The 23,799-nt window shown below is 40.7% G+C and overlaps 1 protein-coding gene across 1 annotated transcript; it reads left to right on the forward strand.

Annotated features, from left to right (window-relative positions):
• The first annotated feature begins 1,925 nt into the window (after positions 1-1,925).
• On the forward strand, positions 1,926-22,008 carry LOC139711811 (vitamin K-dependent gamma-carboxylase-like). Its single transcript, XM_071623661.1, has 15 exons — positions 1,926-2,196; positions 2,827-2,982; positions 3,653-3,818; positions 4,836-4,914; positions 5,886-5,992; positions 6,746-6,909; positions 8,640-8,812; positions 10,048-10,176; positions 11,179-11,310; positions 16,611-16,762; positions 17,411-17,580; positions 18,305-18,435; positions 19,514-19,709; positions 20,353-20,494; positions 21,858-22,008. The coding sequence occupies exons 1-15, from the start codon at positions 1,926-1,928 to the stop codon at positions 22,006-22,008; spliced, it is 2,319 nt and encodes a 772-aa protein (XP_071479762.1).
• The last annotated feature ends 1,791 nt before the right edge of the window (positions 22,009-23,799 follow it).

Here is a 23,799-nt window from a genome sequence, read left to right on the forward strand (position 1 = left end):
AGCTTTTATATGCGCAAGGCAAAATATCAATCTAATTGTTAGAAGGCTTGAATTGATTTGCAATTTAAATCGCAGGCTGTATAAAAGTGTCCATATATAGAAAGACATCTACTAAGAGGCAAGCAAGGCCGATTCGTATCGTTCTCTGTCATAGATCCTCCAAAGCAAAACAATATCAATATTGATTGTGCTTGGCATCAAAGATCCTTGGCCTTTTGCATGCATATCTATGCTATGCAATCTCTCATCCAGATAAATAACCCGCATATCGATCGCAATCGTACCATAGAGGGCTATGAATCGTACGTACGCGTACGCACAGCTACGGATGTTCTGCTTTACATCATCGGACTCGTTGCACTGCGGAGAGACGATCCATATTTTTGACGATAAGGTGAGTTTATTGTGTTGTTCAAAATGCCCACTGCGTTTTTTATATTTAGGTTCAACTCCCAGTTTGAATGTAAGACGTATGTCAAGAAAATTAGTTTTGTGTGTAGTGAAATATCAAATCGCTGACAACGGATTATTCAACGCATAGCTCTACCCCTAGTCCCATGTCTGTTAATCTGTGGTGTACTTAGTCACAAGTCGCTTGCAACTGCGTGAAACGACTCGAGCAGCAAGCAGCTGCAAAGACCAGCGCGGCGCGCTGTTGTCCGCACGGCTGCACGGCGTGTGGTCGAGGCAAGTTCACAACGGAGCTAGCCAGGCCAGGACGTGTCTGTAGTATAGGTTACACTACAGTAATGTAACATCTTGTAACAGCAACGATCTTGGGAAGATAATGCCAACAATAGAAAGTCATGAAATCATGGAAATATAGAGCGCTTGGCTAGTGCCTAGTCTAGTCAGTTGCTAGTTTAGTTGGGCCTAGACTAGTGAAATTTAACTAAAGGTGATAATAAAAAAATGTTTATCTTCGACTTCACTAATCTTCAAATCAGATCTAATTTAAACTTTACTAGGTAGTCTGTTGAAACAAGCAATCAGACCAGTGGCAGTGCAGTTCAACCCAAGCATTGATTGCCAACTTGTCCAACAGAAAGCTGACCGTGCTGAGCTGACTGTAGTCTAGGTCTCCTTCGCAGGAGTCTTTCCTCTTGTAAGTTGTTGAATACAACTACAAGAGATGTGAAGTCAAAGCCCTTAAAAGCCCATTGTCAAGGATGCTGCCCTCCCCTCCAGCTCCATCAGGGTGATGCAGCCACCTGTACAGGCCCTCATGTAATTTCAATGCATCGGATTGGTTTTTACTTGCACTTGACATAGCATTTTTTATTTTTAGATATCAATTGCTTTGCCTGCCCACCACCATTTCCACACGTCGTGACACTCCTTTCAATTGTTAAATTCACCTATCATATCACTAAATCTTCCTGTGGAAGCTGCTTTATCGAAATATAGACAGGAAACATACAAGTAGAGTCTAACTGTTAAAAATTGGTTTAGATAACTTTTGGAATGACGAACCTGTCAAGTTCAAGTTTGATGCCACCCCACCTGGCCATGACCCGACCTACTTCAAGAAGGACCAAATCTGGATCTGAATACAGAGGCTTAAAGCCTGTCTTCAGCATCATCCATAGGTCTCATGAAATGTGCAGATGTCATGAACAATGGACCACTATCACCAGCAACATGTAGAATTTGATTGACACTTAAACTAAATGTTGCATTCTCCTGCAACAACAGATTTATGGAAGTTATGTTTGTAGAATGTTTCTTCTTTTATGACCTTCACATCATATTTATTATACCACCCATTGTCTGCATAAGTTAAAAAGTATGATTTTAGTCATTTGTCTCTCTTTGTTTATGAATATCTATAATGGTTTCAGTGAATGATGAATTGATAGATAATCTACTGTAATCTGATCTGACCCGAACCCTTCTGTATTCCCTGCTCTAGTTTTAATAGGAGTATGCCAACCAGAAAGAGGGTAGCAAAGTCTGCAAAGGGCAAACCCGAAAATGCAGAACCTACGAACTTGACGGCACCTTCCGCTGCAGGAGATGCCCCTGCTATGAAGTATTCATCCTCGGTGACTCCGCCAAAAGGAGAGGAAGGAGGCGGGAGCATGAAGCGTCTCATGGGCTTTGACTGCAACGACCTGCAAAGCTGGAGCACCGCAGTCCGACTCTTGAACTCCCCCAGGGACCCATCCGCCACTGCTGCATGGAGGATTTTGTTTGGTACGGGATATGCTGTACCATTGTTTCCACATTGTTTTGTTCCCTTTAGAGCCATATTAATTATGTAATCCTTATACCAAAGTGGATTTTTGTCAGTAATACAAGAAAGTGGGGGTTGGGGGCTTTGTTTGTTTTGTTTGTTTGTTTATTCTGTTTTGTTTTGATTTTTTTTTTCATTGATACTTTGGCCCTCCCCAAATTTGATAATGATAGTTATGTGAAATTTCTTATTTGTTCTTTTACTTGAAGATAAATTAGGCAAGTGTGTGTACTGTTGGAATTCAGTTTGAACAGTCTGTTTACAACATAGACCTGATGTAGATATCAGTGAAGAATGGTAATACTGGTGGGTATGGACTCTGTAGATGTTGTGTACTTGAATTTGCTTCCTGCCACTATTCAAATATGGAATGAGGTCAACTGTTGATGTACCTGGAAACCATTGGAGGAAAATAAGTTTGATGCATATATCTTGAGAGAAGAAGGTTAAGACTTGTTGAAATGTCTCGGTGTTCAAACCGTTGTAATTTGTTCAGTTATACAACAAGCAACTTTGTACAATAATGTCTGGACTGATAGCAAATTTTGTGTTTGATGATAGATGGCAATTTTGAATTTCTTTCCATGCAGGCTTGCTGATGATGATGGACATAATCCAGGAGCGTGGGATGGCATATGCTGACCACCGCTGGGGGGACACCAATGAGTGCCGATTTCCACTCTTCAACAGCCTGGCCCCCTTGCCTGTTGACTGGATGTATGTGGTCTACCTCACTATGATTACAGGTAAACACTTGGAATACACATATTTTTTTTATTCAGCATAGATAATTCTGGAAAGGCCCAAGAAAGGACAGTCTTTTGTGTCTCTCATTAGATTATTTGCAGATTTTCCACATGAGGGAGCACCTTTCTAGTGGAAAATGTAATGTAAGTTAGCAAATTGCCAAACTTTTTTTGTCTTTTTTTGTTGTCTTGGTGCCATTGTCGCTTCTGGTTGTCTTGCGTGTGTCCTAGTTTCCATGCAATTCAGTGCAATTTTTGTCTGCTTTTCTCTCATTGCTTCTTTTCTCTTTGCTTAGAATTCAACGAAGAAAGAGTTTCAAATTTCAACATTTTACTGATTTGCGGTAACAAGAGTCATGATTCACTACTGCAAGGCTTTGATGTGCTGATCACATGATGGAAAGCAATGAAATCTTCAACAAAGAATACCCCGGGATAAAGATGGAACGTGACCTGCGTGCATATATGCAGCCAAAACAGGGGCAAGTTTGTCTCCTGGGTTATCCCATATTTCATCTAAAATGCTGCTCTGCGTACGGCACCTAGGTATTGTCGATACCAAGAATTGCAGAAAGGGATAAACAAAAAATCGAGACAGATTATGTTTGTAGAAGAGAGCAACCTATGACTCACGATAATGGTCTTGCATCAATGCTTTCAATTAATGCAGGTGCCCTGGGCATATTCCTTGGAGCATTCTACCGCCTCAGCTGCCTTCTTTTCCTCGTCCCGTACTGGTACATCTTCTTCCTTGACAAGACTGCCTGGAACAACCACTCCTACTTGTATGGCCTCATCGGACTCCAGTTGCTGTTCATGGATGGGAATCGTTTCTGGTGAGACTGCTGTGGTATTCTGGTTAGAGGGAGTCTGCTTACAAGTACTGTTGAGTGGAGAGGACAAGTTGTTAGGCTTGACACATTTAAATGGATTTTCGGTCGCATCATGTCACCGAGGGCTCAATACCAGTTTTGTTTACGTGGCCTCAAGGTCAAAGGCCATTTCTCATGTTCTCAGTATGCCAATAGACTTATCACTTGGGGAATACAAAGGGACTCTTACTTTGTTGTTGTATACATTTGCATCACACTCATAAGCATCTTTCTGTGATTTTTGGCCTTCATATACCATATGCATCATCAGCTGTGATGATGCATATTGAATACAATAATGAGGAAGTTAATTTTGAGCAGTTGAATAGAGTCAAGAATTTGAAATTTGTACAGAAAAACTACTCCATAGGGCTAGAAATGCTTGTACTCACGAGCTACAATGGCACAATATCTTGGTTTAAATTTGTCTCTGTTGTCTACAATACTTGGTATGTCCAAATTGATTTTATTCCCTGTCTACAATATACAAAATGGGAGATAGAGAGAGTACATCTGTATGTGCTTCTGCATAAAAGTCTACATCTCTCCATGTAACTTTAGAGTAATGGAGAACAGCATTTTAGAAGAAGCTTCTGTTTTTGTCACCACATAGGCCTGTCTGTGCTGTATAATATTATGTCAAGTATTGTGTTGTCACATTTCAGGGCAGACTGTGAATCTGTTAAATTAGCTCCATATTTGTGCATTTCCTGGTTATTATTATTTATTTATTCATTTGACCAGGTAGAGAATATATGATACTTATCGCAAACAAAAACCAGAATGGACATTCCAAAGGGATACACTGTACTGTACACATTACACAAAGTGAAACTGAAATAAATGGAGAAAACTTGTTGCTTATAGATAGTAGCTTGACAGCCTGTAACTCTTCATCTTCTGCTCATGTAACACATTTCCAACTACAATGTGAACCCCAATACATGTTTTCTCTCTATGAACTTGACAATGTGCCTGTAGGTCCGTGGATGGATGGCTGAATGAAAAGGTCAGAAACAGACACGTACCGCTGTGGAACATCGGAATCATACGTTTCCAGGTAGGACACAGTTCTCCCCATTGCTTTTTGTAGTGAACATTGTTATGGGGATTTGTTGGTTCCACTTTTTGCACTTGAGACTGTTCATGTAGAGTTTAAAACCTGTATCACAAAATGCTAATTTTGCGATTTCGGCGTCATATATGCTGGGACACAATGATATGTTGTGCATTAGATTCCCACTGTGCAGGGATGCCAAGTTCAAACAATTTTTATGAGTGAGATTTTCATGACTCGGTATCTCGGCGCGCGAATGTGCGCGCGAGCGAGGGTGTGGGAGGGTTTTTCCCCCCTGTGGCCTCCCACGGTAGGGAGCGTTTTCAATTTTTTGCTCCTAATGGTGCGATCAGGTGCACACTTCAGTGATTATTTTTTACTTATTTTGAAAGACAAATGGGAAATATACCCTCATTTGCAACTATCACTTTAATCTTCTGAGCTATGCTCATTATTATAGGCCCAAGTTGCAGACTTCGCCCTATGCGTGAGAAAAATGGGTGTCATGCGTGAGATCGTGAGATGGCCCCTAAATTCTTAAGTCTCGCGCAGAATGCGTGAGACTTGGTAGCTCTGACTGTGTAAATTCTCATGTTTTGTATAGTTCGAATTAGATTGAATTTAATTTGACTTGGGATTTGGCGTAGTCTACATTGATTTCTATGTCATGGTGAAATTGTATTACCAGATTAAAACAAAAGAGGAATGAAATTTAAAAGCCATAAGGTACATCCAGAGCAGTATTTTCCATGCACATAATCTTTTAAAACAAAGTTTTGTCTTGTTTTGTTTTGTTTTGTTTTGTTTTTTTGTTATTTTTAGTCTAATTTGCTTTGGATAAAACTATGCTACATTGTATCAATGTAGAATTGTCAAATTTGATATTACTCTTAATTGAGTCCTTGGCTACTCACTGAAGTCCTTGTTCCGGTTTGTTGTTGACATTTGTATTATGCTAATTGCTGTCTTCTTAGATCTTCATTGTGTATTTCTTTGCTGGACTGAAAAAATTGGATGCAGACTGGGTCGGAGGCTACTCGATGGAATTCTTGTCCAGACATTGGGTCTTTGAACCATTCAGGTATGAGGCTTAGCTGGAATGAGGCAGCCATCCCTGCCAGTGCAGCTGTTACTCTGAATAGTCTTTGATCAAGACTTAGAATTGTGTGCAAAGAGTGCCTGGCATGCAGATGATAGAAACATTGTCGAGCTTCTTTGGACATTTCCAGATATTAGCTTTTGGATACATGGCAATGATAAAATGTGATCTGGCAGTTTGAGGCTAACAATCTACATACTAATCTTCATTATTTTCTTAACAAGGAGTTCTGATAATTAGCTAGCCTCTACTCAAGGTGTGTCATGCCTCCTGCAGGGGCTACTAGATTGGCTTGAAATGCCTATTGACTTTGATTCATAAAGACACCGAATTTTGCCTTAGGCCAGCTTTTTATCAACTTATTTATCTATTTGTATTGTGTTGTGTTGTTTTTGCAAAAGAGGTTAAAAAATTGAAAGTTGTTGTTATGAGATGATTAATTTATTTGGTCTCATGTTGTCCAATATCATATTCTGTCTTGATGAAAATTATGTCATGCTTTATAAAGGATGTGAACATTCGAAATGTCATAATTTCATCCTTATTGCAACAATCAAATGTGTGATATTTGCACCGGCAAGTATCACAGATGTGAAAGAAACAGATCGAGTGTTGCCCAAGCGTGTGCCTGCTTAACTTTCAAAGAAATAAAATCTACATGAAGCAGCACCAACCAAGACCTCATCGCATAGCGCATGGATCTAACCCTGACATTGTTTTGACCATCCATGACAGGCTCCTGCTGACCGATGCCCAGATCGACTACTTTATGGTCCATCTGGGTGGTCTGGCCCTTGACCTGTCAGCGGGGTTCCTGCTCTTCTTTGATGCCACGCGCCCTGCAGGGACCTTCTTTACCGGTTCCTTTCACATTATGAACTCACAACTCTTCAGTATCGGTAAGTCTGTGGATGTTCAGGTGAAATCTCTGTATTGCCGATGATGTCTCTACAAGCTTTGATGGAGAGATACAAATTTGAGGAAAGTTGATATCGCAATGTCATGAATTGTGGGAGAATACTGTATACAGGGCTCGACACTAACGGTGGCCCGGTGGCCCGGGGCCACCAAAAATGAAAGTCGGGCCACCAAATTTTAAAAAAGGGCAAATTTGGTGGCCCGCCTCGGGCCACCAAAATTTTTTGAAAAGTGTCATTTATTTATGTTAAGATGTTGCAACCCATGTGCCTGTCAATGAATATTTATACTTAGTCTTACCATTCAGCAGTCAAATTTGTTTAAAGGATGAAAAGGACTGAATGAGTGCCTGAGAGTGAGTGTTGCGAGTTTGTTGAGGTTTATTTATGAGTAGATATGTCCAGCTTCCAATTCTCACTATGATAAAACTTAAATATTTGACTCATCAACAAAAAAACAGGAATTTTAATGTTTTTTATTGTTTTTTTGGGGGGCCACCAAAAATTTGAAATTAATGATTTTTTCTGGCCCCATCGGGCCACCTAATAAAAAAGTTAGTGTGGAGCCCTGCTGTATACACTGAATATTTTGCGAGGTTTTCATTTTCGTGAAGTTTGCGAGCCGAGTGCCATTCACGAATTTAAAAATGTGCGAAAATATTAACTCTGATCCTAACATGAATGTGACGTGCACGCATGCATTTCTTCTTCGGTACCATGCTCTACAATTGCGAATTTAACCACTTGCAAAATTGTTGGGAAGTCCTGATTCATGGAAAATCAGGAGTCGCTAGACAAAATGCAAAGAACAGTTTATATGTATTTAATGAGCAGAAATTCAACACACAGACTAACAAACTTCTCTGAGCAAGTTCTATTATACCAGCTCCTTTGAAAGCATTTTTTTTTTTCAGTTAAGATTCAGAAGAATTTTCATCATGTTCTTGAGATCTAATGTGTTGGTAAAACTAGAAAATGCTGTTTGATTATCAAGTCATGTTTGCGTCAATATTACCAAAGTGCTACAATTTTTGAAAGAAATGCTGAATCTTGGCTTTGATTTATGCTGTATACTGTAAAACAAGGAATTTTCGTGTGCACTTAAATTTCGCAAATTTCGCGAGCGCCAAGATTCGCCAAATTAAAATGCACACGAAAGTTCTTGTTTACACTATATGCATTGAACGCCAGTGGCACTTCGCAAAAATTTCATGCCACGAAAAAGGCTGTCAGCTCCAATTCGCGAAAATTTCATGCCGCGAATATATCATGTTTTACAGTATCTCTGAGTACCTACTGCAGAAGAAGAAATTATTATGGGACAATCAAAAACATGCCTATTATACCATCAGTTGTAAAATGAACTTCGGACATTCTGCTTCGTCATAACTACATAACTTTGTATCCCCCCTTTTTTTTTTCCAGAAAGCTCATATTTAACTCATGTTTATGATGGCCAACTGCAGCATAGGGGTAATTCTGCCAGCGTTCTAGCAACTGATTGATTTAAATCAGTCATTCAGGATGTATGAGCATACATCAGGAAGAATGTATGTTTTATTGCATTCATACGCAAAAATGAAAGCCGCGAAAGTATTGCATATTCATGTGAATAGCTAGTGCTATGAAATCATCTTTTCAAATTCATACCAAAGAATTTAAACAGACATGGAAGTACGAAGTGGTCAAAATGTTTTTGTTTTAATCAATAGGTATGTTCCCATATGCTATGCTGGCTTCCACCACCGTCTTTTACTCGGATACGTGGCCTCGCAAACTGTGCAGGGCTCTGCCTAGTTTCCTTAGAAACCAGATTCCGTCTCTCGAGCAGAGTGCTGAGCCAAGCGAACACTGCATCTACTCCTCTACCCGAGATACTACCAAGGTGAGTTAGATGAACTGTTTTTCTTTGATGATGATGATGATGATGATGATGATGATGATGATGATGATGATACTCAGAATGCAACATTTATCATCATTTTGTCTTTAATAACAATGGGACACTTTCTAAAATCAGTGGGTACCATTTCATGAAACTTGTCAGTTTCTGACAGTTGCCATGGTAACCGTCAGTGACCAGAGTTTTTCAGCCAATCAAATTCAAGGATTTTGCTGAAATTGTCGGAGACTGACAACTTGTCAGAGTCGACACCTTTCATGAAGCGGTGCCCAGATATGATAGTTGGCAGGTCTTTGTTCGTGTGCTCCTCTGAAAGTGTGCACTTCTTGTAGAGTTTGAATATCATGACTCTTGGAAGACCAGAGGGTCAGTTTTTGGTGGGAGGAAAATGTGTGAACTTTATGGCAAGAATCTTATTCACAGTCTGTTGTGTTGACGATATTCGGAAATGATTGAGAGAAAGCCAGTGGTGTTGCCTAAAGTTCGGAAGAGAAGTTGTCTAGCTGTGAGAAATATCCAATTGTTGTTGTACTCTTTAAGCCCCCTGCACACTATACGATTATATCGATGGCACGACTCGACACTGCACACTATACAATCAGACTATACAACTAGGCTTACAACCGTTCTGGCTTCATGCATCCAAAAGAGAAGCACACGCATTGCGCACTGTGTGCACATACATTTTACTGTATCGGGAATGGCTGAAAGCCCACGACCGGTCATGAAAATTCAACATGTCAAATCTCTATGACTGGCACTAAGACCCAGTCGCACGACTAGAAACTGGCAAGGTTGGTGACGTTACGCTTCCGGTCTTAAGGTTGTACGACCGGTCTGATGGTATAGTGTACGGCAGGCCTAGTAAGGTATCTAGAGAATAGGAACTTAGATAATTTGCTTCGTGCATTTATAAGAAATCTTAATAATCCAATACTACAGAGACAGAGATTAATTGATGGTGATAGCCCTCCTCTATTAAAATGTAAGCAACAATGAGCAAATCACATAAGTATTGATGAGCAATACTCTGCACGATTTTTTTTTTTTTTTTTTTTTTTGGGGGGGGGGGAGGGGAACATCGATGCTGATGTTTCGTTTCATTCATTGTTTTGTAGGATATCCCAGAAAGTTGAACTGCACATGTTGCCTTGTGTACTCTCCTTCTTTTCTCAATCCTCCTATTCTGTCCATCTGGTTTCTTATTTTGCATGTAGAAGCAGGATGCTTCATCTAAGAAGGCCAAGAGCCCCGCCCTGAAGACCAGACATCATCTGGTGGTGGTGGGATGCCTTCTGTATGCATTCGTCCAGCTCTTCCTGCCGTACTCACACTTTATCACAAAGGTGAGATAGAATAGAACAGATAAGCCCAAATTCACGAAGGTGGTTTAAACTTAGACCATGGTACAAATTTAGACCATGATCTGAAATAAGCATGAAATAGGCGTACTTTTGACATGCGCATATCAATGTGTGTTCGCTACTAAACGTTTGTTGGCGTACGCAATCTGTCAATCGTATTTACACAAAAGAAATTTGAATAAACCATGGTTTAAACCATGGTTTTAATTGTACCACCTTTGTGAATTTGGGCCTTGTGGTTTGGGATCTGATGGCAAGTTGTTTGTATTAAGGATAAATTTACAAACCTCTGCAACTGAAAGCTGGAAAACTTTTTGTATGTGGCTTTGTGCTTTTGAGTGTGACATTAGTCGCGACCTAGTGTCTCCCTTCGCTGTCATTTCTAAGTTTATAACAGAGGGGAAAGCTTTTTTCATGTTGATGGCAAAATTAGTTGAGCTCCATTTTTAAACATTTTCAAGTAAGTCTGTCATCAGATAGAACAGAATAAAGCCTTCCAGGTGATACCTCACTTGTTAGATAATGCAGAATGTTATTGAAGTTGTCTTTTAAACTTCATCTCAGTTTCCTGTATTAGGGATGCTGTCTGAAAGAACATTCTCGCCCATGTAAGTTCTGTTGCAGAGTTTGTACGAGCAAGGATTTATGCATGTCAGAAGTAAAATTTGCTTCTTGTCTCGTACACTTCCAGTTTAACCAAATCAAAGGTTACCACACAAGAGATTTTCTGAAATCTTATCATTATCATGATTCCTGTCAAATATAGCAGGTAGTGTTTCCTGATGTGGATAGTCGAAATCAGAGAAAAAAGATAAATCCCAATTTTTTTGTTTTTCCTGTGAGCAGCACAAAAAAACATAAATTTTGCTGACTATTCCACTTGTTGATGATAAGCTGCTCTGACCATATATGCAGGGATATATTTGTGTTTCATAATGTTAGGAAATATGTACAGTTTCATGCCAGTGTTTCATTTGCATGTAGGGGTATAACAACTGGACAAATGGTCTCTATGGCTACTCATGGGACATGATGGTCCACACGTGGGAGACGCAGCACATCAAAATGAAATATGTGGACGGAAAGACTGGGGAGGAAGGCTATCTGGCACCAGAGGTGAGTCTGTTTCCGTATGTAGAGTTTGATCGCAAAATGACGTAAGCGCCATTTTTAAACAGTTTAAAGTAAGTCCATCATCAGATAGAACAAAATGAAACCTTCCCACTGATACCTCACCTGTTAGATAACGAGGAATGTTATTGAAGTTGTGATTACAAATATCAAATATTATTTCTTATTATTTTATTTGTTTTTAAGCAAACAAAGGGTTAAGGTATTTTCATGGATGGTATTATCTCCAAGAATGTGACAATTCCACGCTAAAGAGAAGTATCTGTAGTTACAATGTGTTTAGAGAAATACGGTATCTTTAAATATATACTTTTGTCTCATGGTTTACCTTATGCTACAATTGACATTGAGAACTTTTTGTCCTTGCGCCAGTATATATTGTGTGTTGTTTAGACGCCCTCTAGAGGCGATTGTATTATAACCATGTTACAGCCTGGATCTCCAATAAAGTGGAGTGTTCTTTTCGCATCCTAAATCCGATGTGTTATGTTTGTCTGTTTTACGGTAATGGCGTGGTGGCAGCGCTCGGATCGTTTTCCACCCATCAACCAAGGCTTGCAGGCCACATATGGCCGACACATCAACAGTTAGATACAGTAGCTGTCGTGATTTTTGCGATTTGAACTGGCTGTTCATCACCTCCATCAGCGTTAGCGACACACAGGTAACGCTTTGATAGCCCCACGTATACATACGATACGATGGCGCGGTCAGCTGCGGATGCGCCCGCACAATGGCGCTTATGTCGGGACGAGACTCCCGAGTCCTTCCTAGCGTGGAAGAGTAGTCTCATGAGCACACTTCGTGCATACCCGGAATTCTCTCCATTCCTAGCGGAGGGGGTTTCTTGGAAAAGGAAGTCGAAGGCAAATCGTTTGCGCGGTTTCGTCGATGATTCCTCTGACTTGTCTGGCGGCAAGACAGCCGCGCAGAAAGTTCAATTGCTAGAATTGATGCTAGGTCAAATTTCAGCTTTCTGCCCAATCATTTCTCGAGGTTCGATTGTCAATAATTCAACTTCCCTGGCAGACATTTGGCACCTGGTTTGCATCCACTATGGGTTTGATAGACAGGTAGTTGATCATGACATACCGGTACGTAACTGTGATTTTGTTGATGGTGAATCTGTTGCCAGTGATGATGAACCAGTTAATGATGTTGGGCCATTAGAGGATTATAATGATAGTGAACTGAGAATCATTGATGAGTCTGAATACGAGATTGGGCCCAGAGCAACTAAAGAAAGCAATCATGATTGGTTGAATGTGAGAAGTGTAGATAATGGGATAAGTTATGCCAGATCTAGTCACAATTTGGATGAGTCACAAAGTGAACTGACTAGCAGTACCAGTTGGGATATGTCTGTTGGACGTGTTGTACGTGTAGCTCTACCCATTGGTTGCACAGGATCTAGATCTGTTGCAGACTGTGATCATGATCATACCGCTGTTCCCCCTTATGGTCTAGGCCAACATGGCACGTACACTGACAAGAGGTTGGTAGTAGATAAAGTCGAGCTCCCTGATGACATTCCCAATATTCCTGGTGACCATAAGCATGTGGAGAGTGTGTCAGTGTTAGATGAGGGTATTCTCGGATATTCTCATGGTCTTGAACTCGCTCTTGGATGCGACTGCCCTTGTCACATGTTGGCACATTTTGGTTTGTCAGACATCAGTAATGCGCCTGCCAATGTTGACAACTGTTTTTGTTGTGTTGGGCCAGTAGAGAAGGGTGAAACTGTCAAAGAAGCGGAGTTTTGTGGTAGCGTCCCTGTATTGCAGGCTCAGTTCTCTTCTTCTTGTGTCGATGAGTCCCAGTGTTCTGTAATGCTGCACTCTAGGCGTACACACACTCAGCATTCACACTCGCGCAACATGCACGCTGTATTTGGTAGCGAACATCACGATTTCGCCATCACGCAGAACACCGGTCCAGCCAATGCCTTGAGCACACATCATCCGGATCTGTATGTGGACCAGCCATTTCCACGTCAGCCATCACCGCTCGATAGTCCACCCCCCACACTAGATCTGGGTGCTATTCACGAGCACGTTACGGCAGACGGCCAACTCTATCCGTGTGTTGATGCTCCTCAGCCCCACACAGACCAGGTCCAGCTCATTGCAGTTCCTGATCATCCTTGTCTCTGGGATACACGTCCACAACATCTCTGGCGCAAAGCAGCGCAGTCGTTCCTTGATGACGCTCACATCTTCATGTACCAGCCAACCAGTCCCGTCCACCCCACCCCCATTATGGTCGATGTCGAGGGAACTCAACTTCAGCTTGATATGAATCAGGCTCCTCCAGGCCGCCCTCCTGACACCCCCGCTGATGGGACCCACCTTCGGCTCGATGTGAATCGGTCTCCTTCAGACCGCCCTCCTGATATTCCTGCTGATGGGACCCTCCGTCAGCTCGATGTGAATCGGGCTCCTACAAACCCTCCTCCTGATACCCCTGCTGATGGGACCCACCTTCAGCTCGATGTGAATCGGGCTCCTTCAGACCGCCCTCTTGATATTCCTGCTGATGGGACCCACCTTCAGCTCGATGTGAATCGGGCTCCTTCAGGCTGCCCTCCTGATACCCCTGCTGATGGGACCCACCTTCAGCTCGATGTGAATCGGGCTCCTACAGGCCGCCCTCCCGATACCCCCGGCTGCCAGCAGACAAGCGGTTCTTACTCCACCCCTCCCGTTCCTGACACCATTGCGACCCATTCTCCAGGCCGCCCCCCTGATGTCTTTGACTATCACTCTGCCTGTGGTGCTACCTTTGTTGCTGTCAAGGGTAGCTGTTGTGGAACCTACCTCCTGTGTGACAACATGTCATCTCCTCCAGGTCGTCCTCCGGACATTCTGCAAAATGACATCACCGCCACTGCAGCATTAGGGTTGCTGTTACTGTATCTTTGCATACCAATGAAGATGCCTGAGATCATCTGCACTATCTTGCCACGATATCTCCTAAGTGTCTCGGTGCTAGCTCAATCCATGTTTGCTGCCTTGCACTGATCATTGTACAGCATGCTTTTGGCACTGGACTGTTAAAACATGTTTTCGTTGCAGGCTTTGCCTTTTTGCTTTGAAATGTTAACGCATTTATCAGAAACGATGATGTATTTTTGCATATTTTTGATAGTTATGGTAGCCTGCCGGCTGTTTTGTATGTTGATTCATTTCTTCATACCACTTTTGACTGAGCAGACAGTTTTGTTCAAATTCTTCTTGCTTGTTTAATACACATGCATTTGGTGCTCGGATTTATATATTATGTGTATGTAGGTTCTACATATTACCAATCATTTCCTGTTTGTACTGAGTGTTGGTAAAGTATGACTTTATCATTTGTGCAGGTTGTCGGAATTTTTGTGTGTACTTTGTTTTATTGTCTCTTACGCTCATACTCGTACACTTGAAAAGAACTTTCTTCGAATTTGTTGATGGTTTGTTTAGAATATTACAGCACTACTGTAATGTTGTTAATGGGATTTTTTTTCTCCATTGGGAGGTATTTTATTGACCACTGTATTTTTGAAGGCTTTAGTGATATAAGTATTTTGGTGTACTCTTATCGTTTATGTACATGTCGTATGCTGTGATGATACAGTTTTGATTAGTTTTATGTCTGTGGTTATTTTTTTCAATTCACAGTCCTGAATAGTTCAGGGGAAGGGATATGGAACGTGGTAAAAGAAGGGAAGAGCGTATATAGCTAACAACGCAGTTATACAGTGTACTTGTTTTATGGGGGCAAATATGTATAGAAGTTCGGGTAGTGAAAGAACAGAGGAGGTAAGGGAAGTAGTGTGTGTGGATAGGACCAATGAAGATATTATGACAGAAGAATAAAGAGAAGTTATGATGTGTATACAGAAGCCACAGTGTTTTGATAGGATAGAAGATTATAGAGAAGTTATGTTGTATTGATAGGATAAAATGATTAAGTTATATGTTATTAGAGGGAAAGAATGATGTTATGATTTAATGGATAGTATACAGTAATTGACTACTGTCATAGGACAAAAGAATGTCAGATGTGGTGAGGTACAATGTAATGACAGGACAGAGTAATGTACAGAAATTTCAGTGTAATGAAAGAAAATGCTGAAAGTTGTATGGATGAGAAGAAGGGAGATAATTTCATGAGTTATTCGCAGTTTTTTGATGCATTCTGAATATGTTAAAGTGTAGCATGCAGCACTTACAATACATAAGTTTATGTTGTATTATATTTTGGAGATATACAATGGTTCGGTGAATGTAGGGTTTTTTTATTTAGGGGTTCCAGTTTGGGCTTACTGGATTGATAAAAACAGTTTGCATACTATCTATCCCCTCTCTTTTTATGGAATACGGTGTTAGATGTTGTGTGATGGTACATGTGTATTGTGATGTTAGCGCTACACTCGTACTACGGTCAATCCTTGTTTTTTTGGTTTGGTTGGCTAATCACATAAATTGTCAGAAGATAGTAGATATTGGATGCATACAAGTACTGCTTGAGTTATTTTTTAACGTGTATGTATAGTATGTATGGCAGTACACCTGTAGTTCAGAATATAGTACCTCACAAGTTTTTAAGTATTTTTATAGTTTATACAATAGGCCTGGTTATACGTGAAAGGTAAAAGATGACATATTAAAGAAAGTTTGGTGAAGTAAAAGGCTGCTTTGATGCCAACATCATACACGTGTGATTTTACACGTCTTATGTGAGGTTGTGGAACACGTGACATCATATTTATTGTTAGTTATTTTTAATAGAAAGTTCTGTCTCAAAAGCAACACATGTTTGCACTACGTACAATACATATTGCTTTTAGTTTGTTGGAGTACGGTACAAAGTGTTCCCATACTTGTGATACATTATTCCGCACTACGTACAGTACATATTGCTTTTAGTTTGTTGGAGTACAAAGTGTTCCCATAATTATGTATTCATTATTCATGGTATGCACATGTTTGCACCATTCCCGAGAGAGGGAGGAAAAACAGAACGAAAGAAAGTAGTCACGCCAGTATATATTGTGTGTTGTTTAGACGCCCTCTAGAGGCGATTGTATTATAACCATGTTACAGCCTGGATCTCCAATAAAGTGGAGTGTTCTTTTCGCATCCTAAATCCGATGTGTTATGTTTGTCTGTTTTACGGTAATGGCGTTGTATGATTAGTTCAATTCCATATGGGGAAAAGTATGGGTGAGAAAAGTAGCAGAATACTTGCACTCTGTGACCTTTAACCCCTCTGTCTTTCCTCGGCCATTTGCGTATCCATAGTACTGGGTGGAGAGTAACCGCTGGGCCAGCCACAGCGACATGACCAAGCAGTATGCCACCTGCATCGCCAATCACTTGGAGAGCATGGGCGTGGCCAAACCACAGCTCTACGTGGATGTCTGGAAGTCCATGAACAGCCGCTTCAGGCAAAGGTGTGGAGTTATGATGCATTTATGCAAACATGCTTTGTCGATGTATAGAAAAGTACTAATTAGTGGTAATAATAATAATGTATTATTGTGATTTTTACATATTGCACCAAATCCACTCTGTAGAGTGCTCAAAGGGCATACATGCTGTTATTACCCCACAGGAACTTTACAGGAAAAAAAAAAAAAAAACAAATATGAAAGCAACAAATTATCCATTTGAGAATAAAAACAGAAGGTTATTTGACTAATAGTGAAACTGTACAGGGAAAAAAAAATGTATGAAAGCAACAAATTCTCCATTTGAGAACCAAAACCGAGGTAATTGGCCAATGATGTTATAGTATCATATTTCTGTGACTATTTATTGGGCAGATGTAGGTTACCAACTGATGCAGAATGTCTGTTGAACTTATCAGTCTAGATTTTGTTGTTTGAGTTAGACAAAAAATAAATAAATGAGAAGCAGACGAGAAGAAGGGGAAGAAGGGGGAGGAAGTGAAAGATTACGATAAAAAGAAATAAAGAAGAAAAAAGAGGAATGATAAAGAAGGAGGAGTAGGAGGAGGAGAACAGTAGGGAAAGAGAAGACAGTAAAGAAATAGAAGGAGAGTGAGGACATGACTAATGTTTTTCCATCTCTCTTTGTAGAATGTTTGACCCCAACGTGGATCTGGTGAGGGCGCACTGGTCCCCCTTTTCGGCCACGCCCTGGTTGATGCCCCTCCTCATAGAGCTGTCTGACTGGCGGACGAAGCTGGCTGAGATCGAGGACCAGCTGGACGAGGAGCTCGACGTCGTGTTCTTGGCCGACTTTCCTGGTAATTCACAGAATGCCCAAGTAGACTTTGATAAGGAAGAGTTAGATCGAGCAACAGAAAAGGGGAACTTTCATTTCCATTGAGTCTTGACCTTGAAATGAGAATGTTAACATTTCACATAATAGGAAGTGTGATTTTGGTCCCGCTTATTCATGCAGATGAAATCAGGTGGTGATATCATTGCCTCACAAGAATCACACTGGGTGGGATACATGCTTCATGGAATGTCTTTCTTTTGTTGTGCTTTTTCCCATAAATTCTAAAAGAAGAAATTGTTCCCTGAAAATCATATTGGTTCAGTTAGCATTCAGCTCGCTCATTAGTCTGAAATTGTCTTTTTTGCTTCAATTAAATTTTCGATAAAATTGTGCATTGTATGTGCACCTTTTAATAGTTATTGTAAATATTTTTCCATACAACTCTGCATGCCAATAGTATATTCTCTCATAAAAACAGAGAGACCTTGTAGAATTTAATACACAGGGCAAATATGGGAGGTGAGCTCTCACGCTACATCACAGAGTTGCCACTTTGTGCTCAAATTGATCACAACTTCAAAAAATCTTAACTTCTTTTAGTTTTCATCACAATTTTCTCAAACTTTTACTGTCCTGTTTCGCTCATTTTTCTGCTTCAATTCACACAAAGTAATTTCCAGAGTGAATTTATTTCCTTTAGTGAGTGAAAAATTGTCATCTTCACCTATGTCATTGGTATTGAACAGGTCTGTTCCTGGAAAACTACATCAGTGAGGATCTGGGCAATACGAGCATTCAAGTCTTGAGCGGGAAGATCATGGTGGAACTGGTGGAGAGGAAGAGGAATATCACCCTGGGGATTGGAGACAGGATACAGGTGATCACCTGATGAGGGTTGTAGTGTGTCATGTGATTGGCTGCTTCATGGAGAAGAATTGAGTCACTGAAGGCAAAATTATTCTTATGCAGGGCTCGACACTAATGGTGGCTCGGTGGCCCAGGGCCACCAAAAATGCACATCGGGCCACCAAAATTTCGGAAATGGAGAATGTAGTAGCCTGATTGGGCCACCAAAAATGGTCGGATGTTTGCCTTTGGGCCACCAAAAATAAGAGTTAGTGTGGAGCCCTGTCTTAATGAAGTCACTCTGGGGGTGATGACCCGTTTGCTAATGCATGCACACATTAACACCTAAACCAGGGCCCCTTTTCATAAAAAGTTGATGTATTATTATGATAGCAACTCTTGCTGGAATGGCACTTATCATGGTAATGACAAGAATCCAGCTTCCTGTTTGGCTGTTGCTATGGTAAGTTGCCATTCCAGCAGGAGTTGCCATCCTATTCTAATAATGAAATATGGCCCTCATTCGGCAGGAGGCTTCCTCAACAATTATTATATCTCTCCATTTTAACTCCTGTTGGCGTAGCTTTCATTCATTACTGCAGACATGAGGTTGAAAAAAGAACGAGGACTCCTGGCTGTATTGTTTTAGCTTGTCTCTGTGTATGACTGCTGCAGTGTTTTTGAATATGAGGATTTAAACTTTTTTCATCGTGATTGGATGAGGATTTCTATTTCTTACGTCATTCACAGGGATCGTATGTTGTGTGCATAATGCTATTTAGCAAATCAGTTCTTGCAAGTATGAAATGTTGCTCTGGTATCAAACTTCTAGAAAATTCTAAGCAACAGTAATGAAATGAGAAGTTAAGTATTATTCTCTGTAAGGAAGCAAAGTTGGTGATTTTGCACCATTGATTTGATGTGTATGGCAACTGTGTTACCGGAGGCACTACTTTGGTGTGGCATAATTCTCGCACTTATCGGCCAGCTCCAGATGCGTGCCAAGAGAAATCAGCACCTAGAAATGCATCATATGACACATCATAGATTCTGTTTGTGACTGCTGCACTGCTATGGACTGATGTAGCTCTCTGCCTCTTGCATTGCAGCTGCCGGCTGGTGCCTTCCACAACGTGCACACCATCTCCGACGCGCCGTCGTGCTACATGTACGTCTTCGTCAACACGACAGAGATGGCGCTCATGGAGGAGGTGACGGCATTCCTTGACGCGCACAAGGAGCGGCTGGCGGATATCTCCCAGCGATTCACAGAGAACGTCTCCTTCGATGAACTGCTTTTCAAAGGTAAACGAGCAACAGTGGCAAAATGATGATGCAGAGTTTATTTTTAGATGCTAGGTTGTGGCAGTTTTTTTCCTGTCTGCGTTTCTGTATTGAACACAGTCGAGTACTCATTAACTGCTGTGCATCAGTTTAGTGATAGAGCAAGTTTTTCAATTGTAGAATACATGATATGTAGTGGTTTCATAAACCGCAATCATTGATAATCTCTCATTATTTTTTCTGTGGCTATCATTATTTTCATTTTGAAATTTTTCTTGCCTTGTTATTCAACATTGTTGGAAAATGATAGCCAATTAATGTTAGACTTTAACCCGATGAGGATGAGTGGCGAGTATACTCGGCAGGTGTCTTTGGGAAATGCGTGTTGTAACAAAATCAGCCCAGCTGCAATGGGTTAAGCACTAATATTATTTAAGAGTGAATAAATTTGGTCTGTGTATTTGATTTTTCAGAGCTAGAATGCTGACAGTCCAGAAAATGGAGTAACATAAAGCAGAATAGTTCTTATAATTTACGAAGCATGATGTGATACTAAATATTGAGTGTGTTTTTAAGAAACACTGCACAAAAATCAACAAAGTAAAAGCTTGAACAGTCCCACATACTGATTTTTGTGTCATGCTCTTCTTGCCACCCCCGTCAGATGTCAATATGTCCAACAGAGTGAAGTTGAGGGTGGTGGAACAACTGACTGCAAACATGAAGAAAGAGCAGAAGAGGAGCATGTCCCTGCTAGAGAAGGCAAAGCAGATTGTGGACAAAAAATGGCGGATGTTCCACCGGGTGTAAGTCGTGACTTTCTTGCTTGTCCGTCCGTAAAGAAGAGCAAAAAGTTTTTTGCAAATGTATATAAGGAAGGAAAAAGAAAAGCAGCAGTATTTCACATTCAGGGGATCTATGCAGAATTTGGACATGATATCACTGTCTTCTACTCACAGTGATCAGTAATATGTTTAGAGGACAAGGACAGGCTGTGATATGTCACATTTGGCATCCTCTCAGCCAAGTTACGCTTGTACCTGTACTTGTGCAGATGTGAATGTCTGTGCATGAGTGAGTAAAGGTGTATGCATGCTTCAATGTGCATACTTGTGTGTGTGTGTGTGTGTGTTGTTGTTGTTGTTGTTTGGTTTGTTTGTTTTTTTTTCTTAATTGCCAATACCCACATGTCTTGACAGATAAACTGCAGCAAGGGTTCATCCAGTGAGCCCAGCATAAACAGTTTTAGTTCAGGTTTAATTTTGCCTTCAGTTGCCTCCCAGAACCCTTCAATGTGCTGTAGCTTTGACATGTGCAAACTTTGCTGTGGTAATCCGTGTTGATGCAAAATGGATAGAAATTGGGCCGGGCTTTTTTGGCTACTGTATACGCTATATATTTCGCGGGGTTTTTATTTTCGCGAATTTCGCGAGTCGGGAGCTATTCGCGAAATTAACAACACGCGAAAATATTACCTTCCAAAATGAATCCCTTGCCTTGATGATATGAACATTTCAGTACTAGTATACCATGTCACGGCTTACCGAACAGACTATATTGGCTATAGCTTGTTTACGTACATATAGCACGTCCACGTCTACAGGCACGAATACTGTAGAGAGCCAATCCATTATCGCAAGGGGACCACTCATCAGAAATCTAGCGCGATGGAATTAAACACTTCAAAAATGTTGAAATCTAACTTACTAGTTCGCAGAGTTTGGTAAGTTTTTTTTTTTCATGCAGTGTATAACTAGTATCATTCTTATTTGCTAGTAAGTTGAAAATTCACACTTTCTTTGCCACTTCATACTTTCTCTGGTCCCCCAATCGCGAATTTAACCACTCGCGAAAATGTGTGACAGCGGCAATTCGCGAAAATTATAGCGTGTACAGTATGCTAAAACCGGAGGGGGAGATTCTGCCCCCCCCCCCCAGCCCTTTAAGTGTTAAAGAGTGCCTATATGTTTGCACTCTACTCTTTGTTCCTCTTTACTTTGCCATTCAATAGCTATTAAGAGACTGTGAGTATATCAACTTGTGCAGAGAATATTGTTGGCTCCATGCCTGAGGGTAATACCATCAAACACTTTCTTCCTTCAACTTTCCCCCATCTTGATTTGTTTGTTTTGTTTGTTTTTATGATACATGTGTATGTGGTCCCTGTAGTTTCACGAAGACAGCTCAAGCCCTGAATCACGTGATCCTTGGAGGCGAGTCTGTCGTGCAGCTGGTGGATGTGTATCCAGAGGACATATATCCGGAGGATGATCACGCCCCGCCCACAGCAACCGATCAGGAGGCCCGGACAGAGCTCTGACATTGGGAATAGCGGATGCCCGACAGTTCAGGGGTGATGTAGTGATTGGTCAGATTCTAAAGACTTCTGATATTTGAGTGAATGGATTGTGCTTTGAAGTGGTTTTTTAAAGGAGATTATAAGGGGCTTCTTTGCTCCCAAACTCATTCCATTACCTCTTCCCTCCTCCAGTACTTGAACCTACCAGTGTCCAGTCTCGTGTGAAAATTGTATGCACCCACAAGTAATGTATAGCAGGTGTCTTTAATGTGTGCTTAAATGGAATTGTTATTGTTAATATTCTTTTTTGTGTGTTTAGTGTCATATTTCAATAGACATTGTGACATCCTAAATTCTACCTTGTATGAAGGTACATCAACTTTGATTTCCTTGATGAAACTTTGAAAAATTAATCAAATAGTGACTATTATCAAATAGTGACCCTCATTTTTAGGTTTGTTTTTTTTTAGTCAGAGCAGCTATAAATAGCTTTCTCAAAATCAATCTTATAAGTTTTCATTTGAGGAAAGGAATTGGCATTTGAAGTGGTTACTGAATGTGTTTGTGGATGTTGAATGAACAATCAAGCACTAGAGAGCTGTGTGATTTTATAAATCTTTCATGATAATGTCATTTCTTAAATTTTTGCCAATTGTGTTCTCGGTCCAAATATTGTTTTGATGCTGTATTGTCAGTCAGTTCGTGAGCTGTAATAAATTATGTCATTTGGCAAAGAAGTACCCAACACTGATGCGACAGTCACATTCCAGACAGAGTGACTGTGTACGTGTAGTCAGTTGCAATAAAAACAACTTGACGCAAGAATTTCATTAATTCAAATTATTCATATGCGCAGTACACGCTGCACACCATAAGGTTTAGAACTGGCACTAGCTGTCGAAAGCTCGGTGGTCTACTGGACAAGACGCCTCGTCCGAAGATTAGGATATTGTAGATTCGAATCCTTCGCAAGTATGTATGCCCATGATTTCTTTTGTCATGGCCGCTACTCGAGCACTGATCAAATCAGTGCTTGTTTACATCCATGTAGGGCAATTTGTCAGTTAGTTGAAGTAGTCCCTTTCGTTTTTCATGTAGACCAAGTCAGAAAAAGTCAGCTCAAAGCACCGTGCAACTGCAGTAATAAGTTTTTTTAATTGTCTTAATGCCAAGAATAATATGGCAAACATGTCGGTAGTTTAAAAATATAAAAAAAGAAAAACACTCTGAAACCTTGATATCGCTGATGACTGCTATTTCTTTTGGGTAAAACAGCTCTTGCCATTTTTTTTTTATACCCTTCTTGTGCATCATGTATTTCTGTATGATGCCTTTTATTTTGGGATTAGTTGCAATATGTCATACAGTGTATGTGTCGGGCTGAATTAGTTTAAAGGGATTCGGGCCCAGGATTCAAGAGGGCGCTGTTGCATTGAACCCATGCTTACACATCTGCCACATTCTAAATGTCCACCAAACAAAAACGATATCTGTGGTGAGTATGTCGAAAGTGGTCGCAGTACTGTCAATCACAGTTTGTCTCTTGATTTGGCTGTTGTCCCGGGCGGTTTCTGCCTAATACGTACGGATCCTTCAAAGACAAATTTTGCTTACTACCCCTGACCATAGAAACTTGAGTGTAGATACACGATTTTCTTTGATTGACATTTAACTAGCTTTACGTCACCAATCTTGATAATGAAGGTGCTGGCAATCTTTACTATTCAACAGTGCCCTCATGAATCCAGCATTCATGTCCCTTTAATAAGTAAAAACCTTGAGAGGACACTTTCACTGCCTTGCAAATATGAA

Source organism: Diadema antillarum, unplaced genomic scaffold, assembly GCF_040938485.1.
Source record: "Diadema antillarum isolate AM-2024a unplaced genomic scaffold, OU_Dant_1.0 seq00001705_RagTag, whole genome shotgun sequence".
Taxonomy (NCBI): Eukaryota; Metazoa; Echinodermata; class Echinoidea; order Diadematoida; family Diadematidae; genus Diadema; species Diadema antillarum.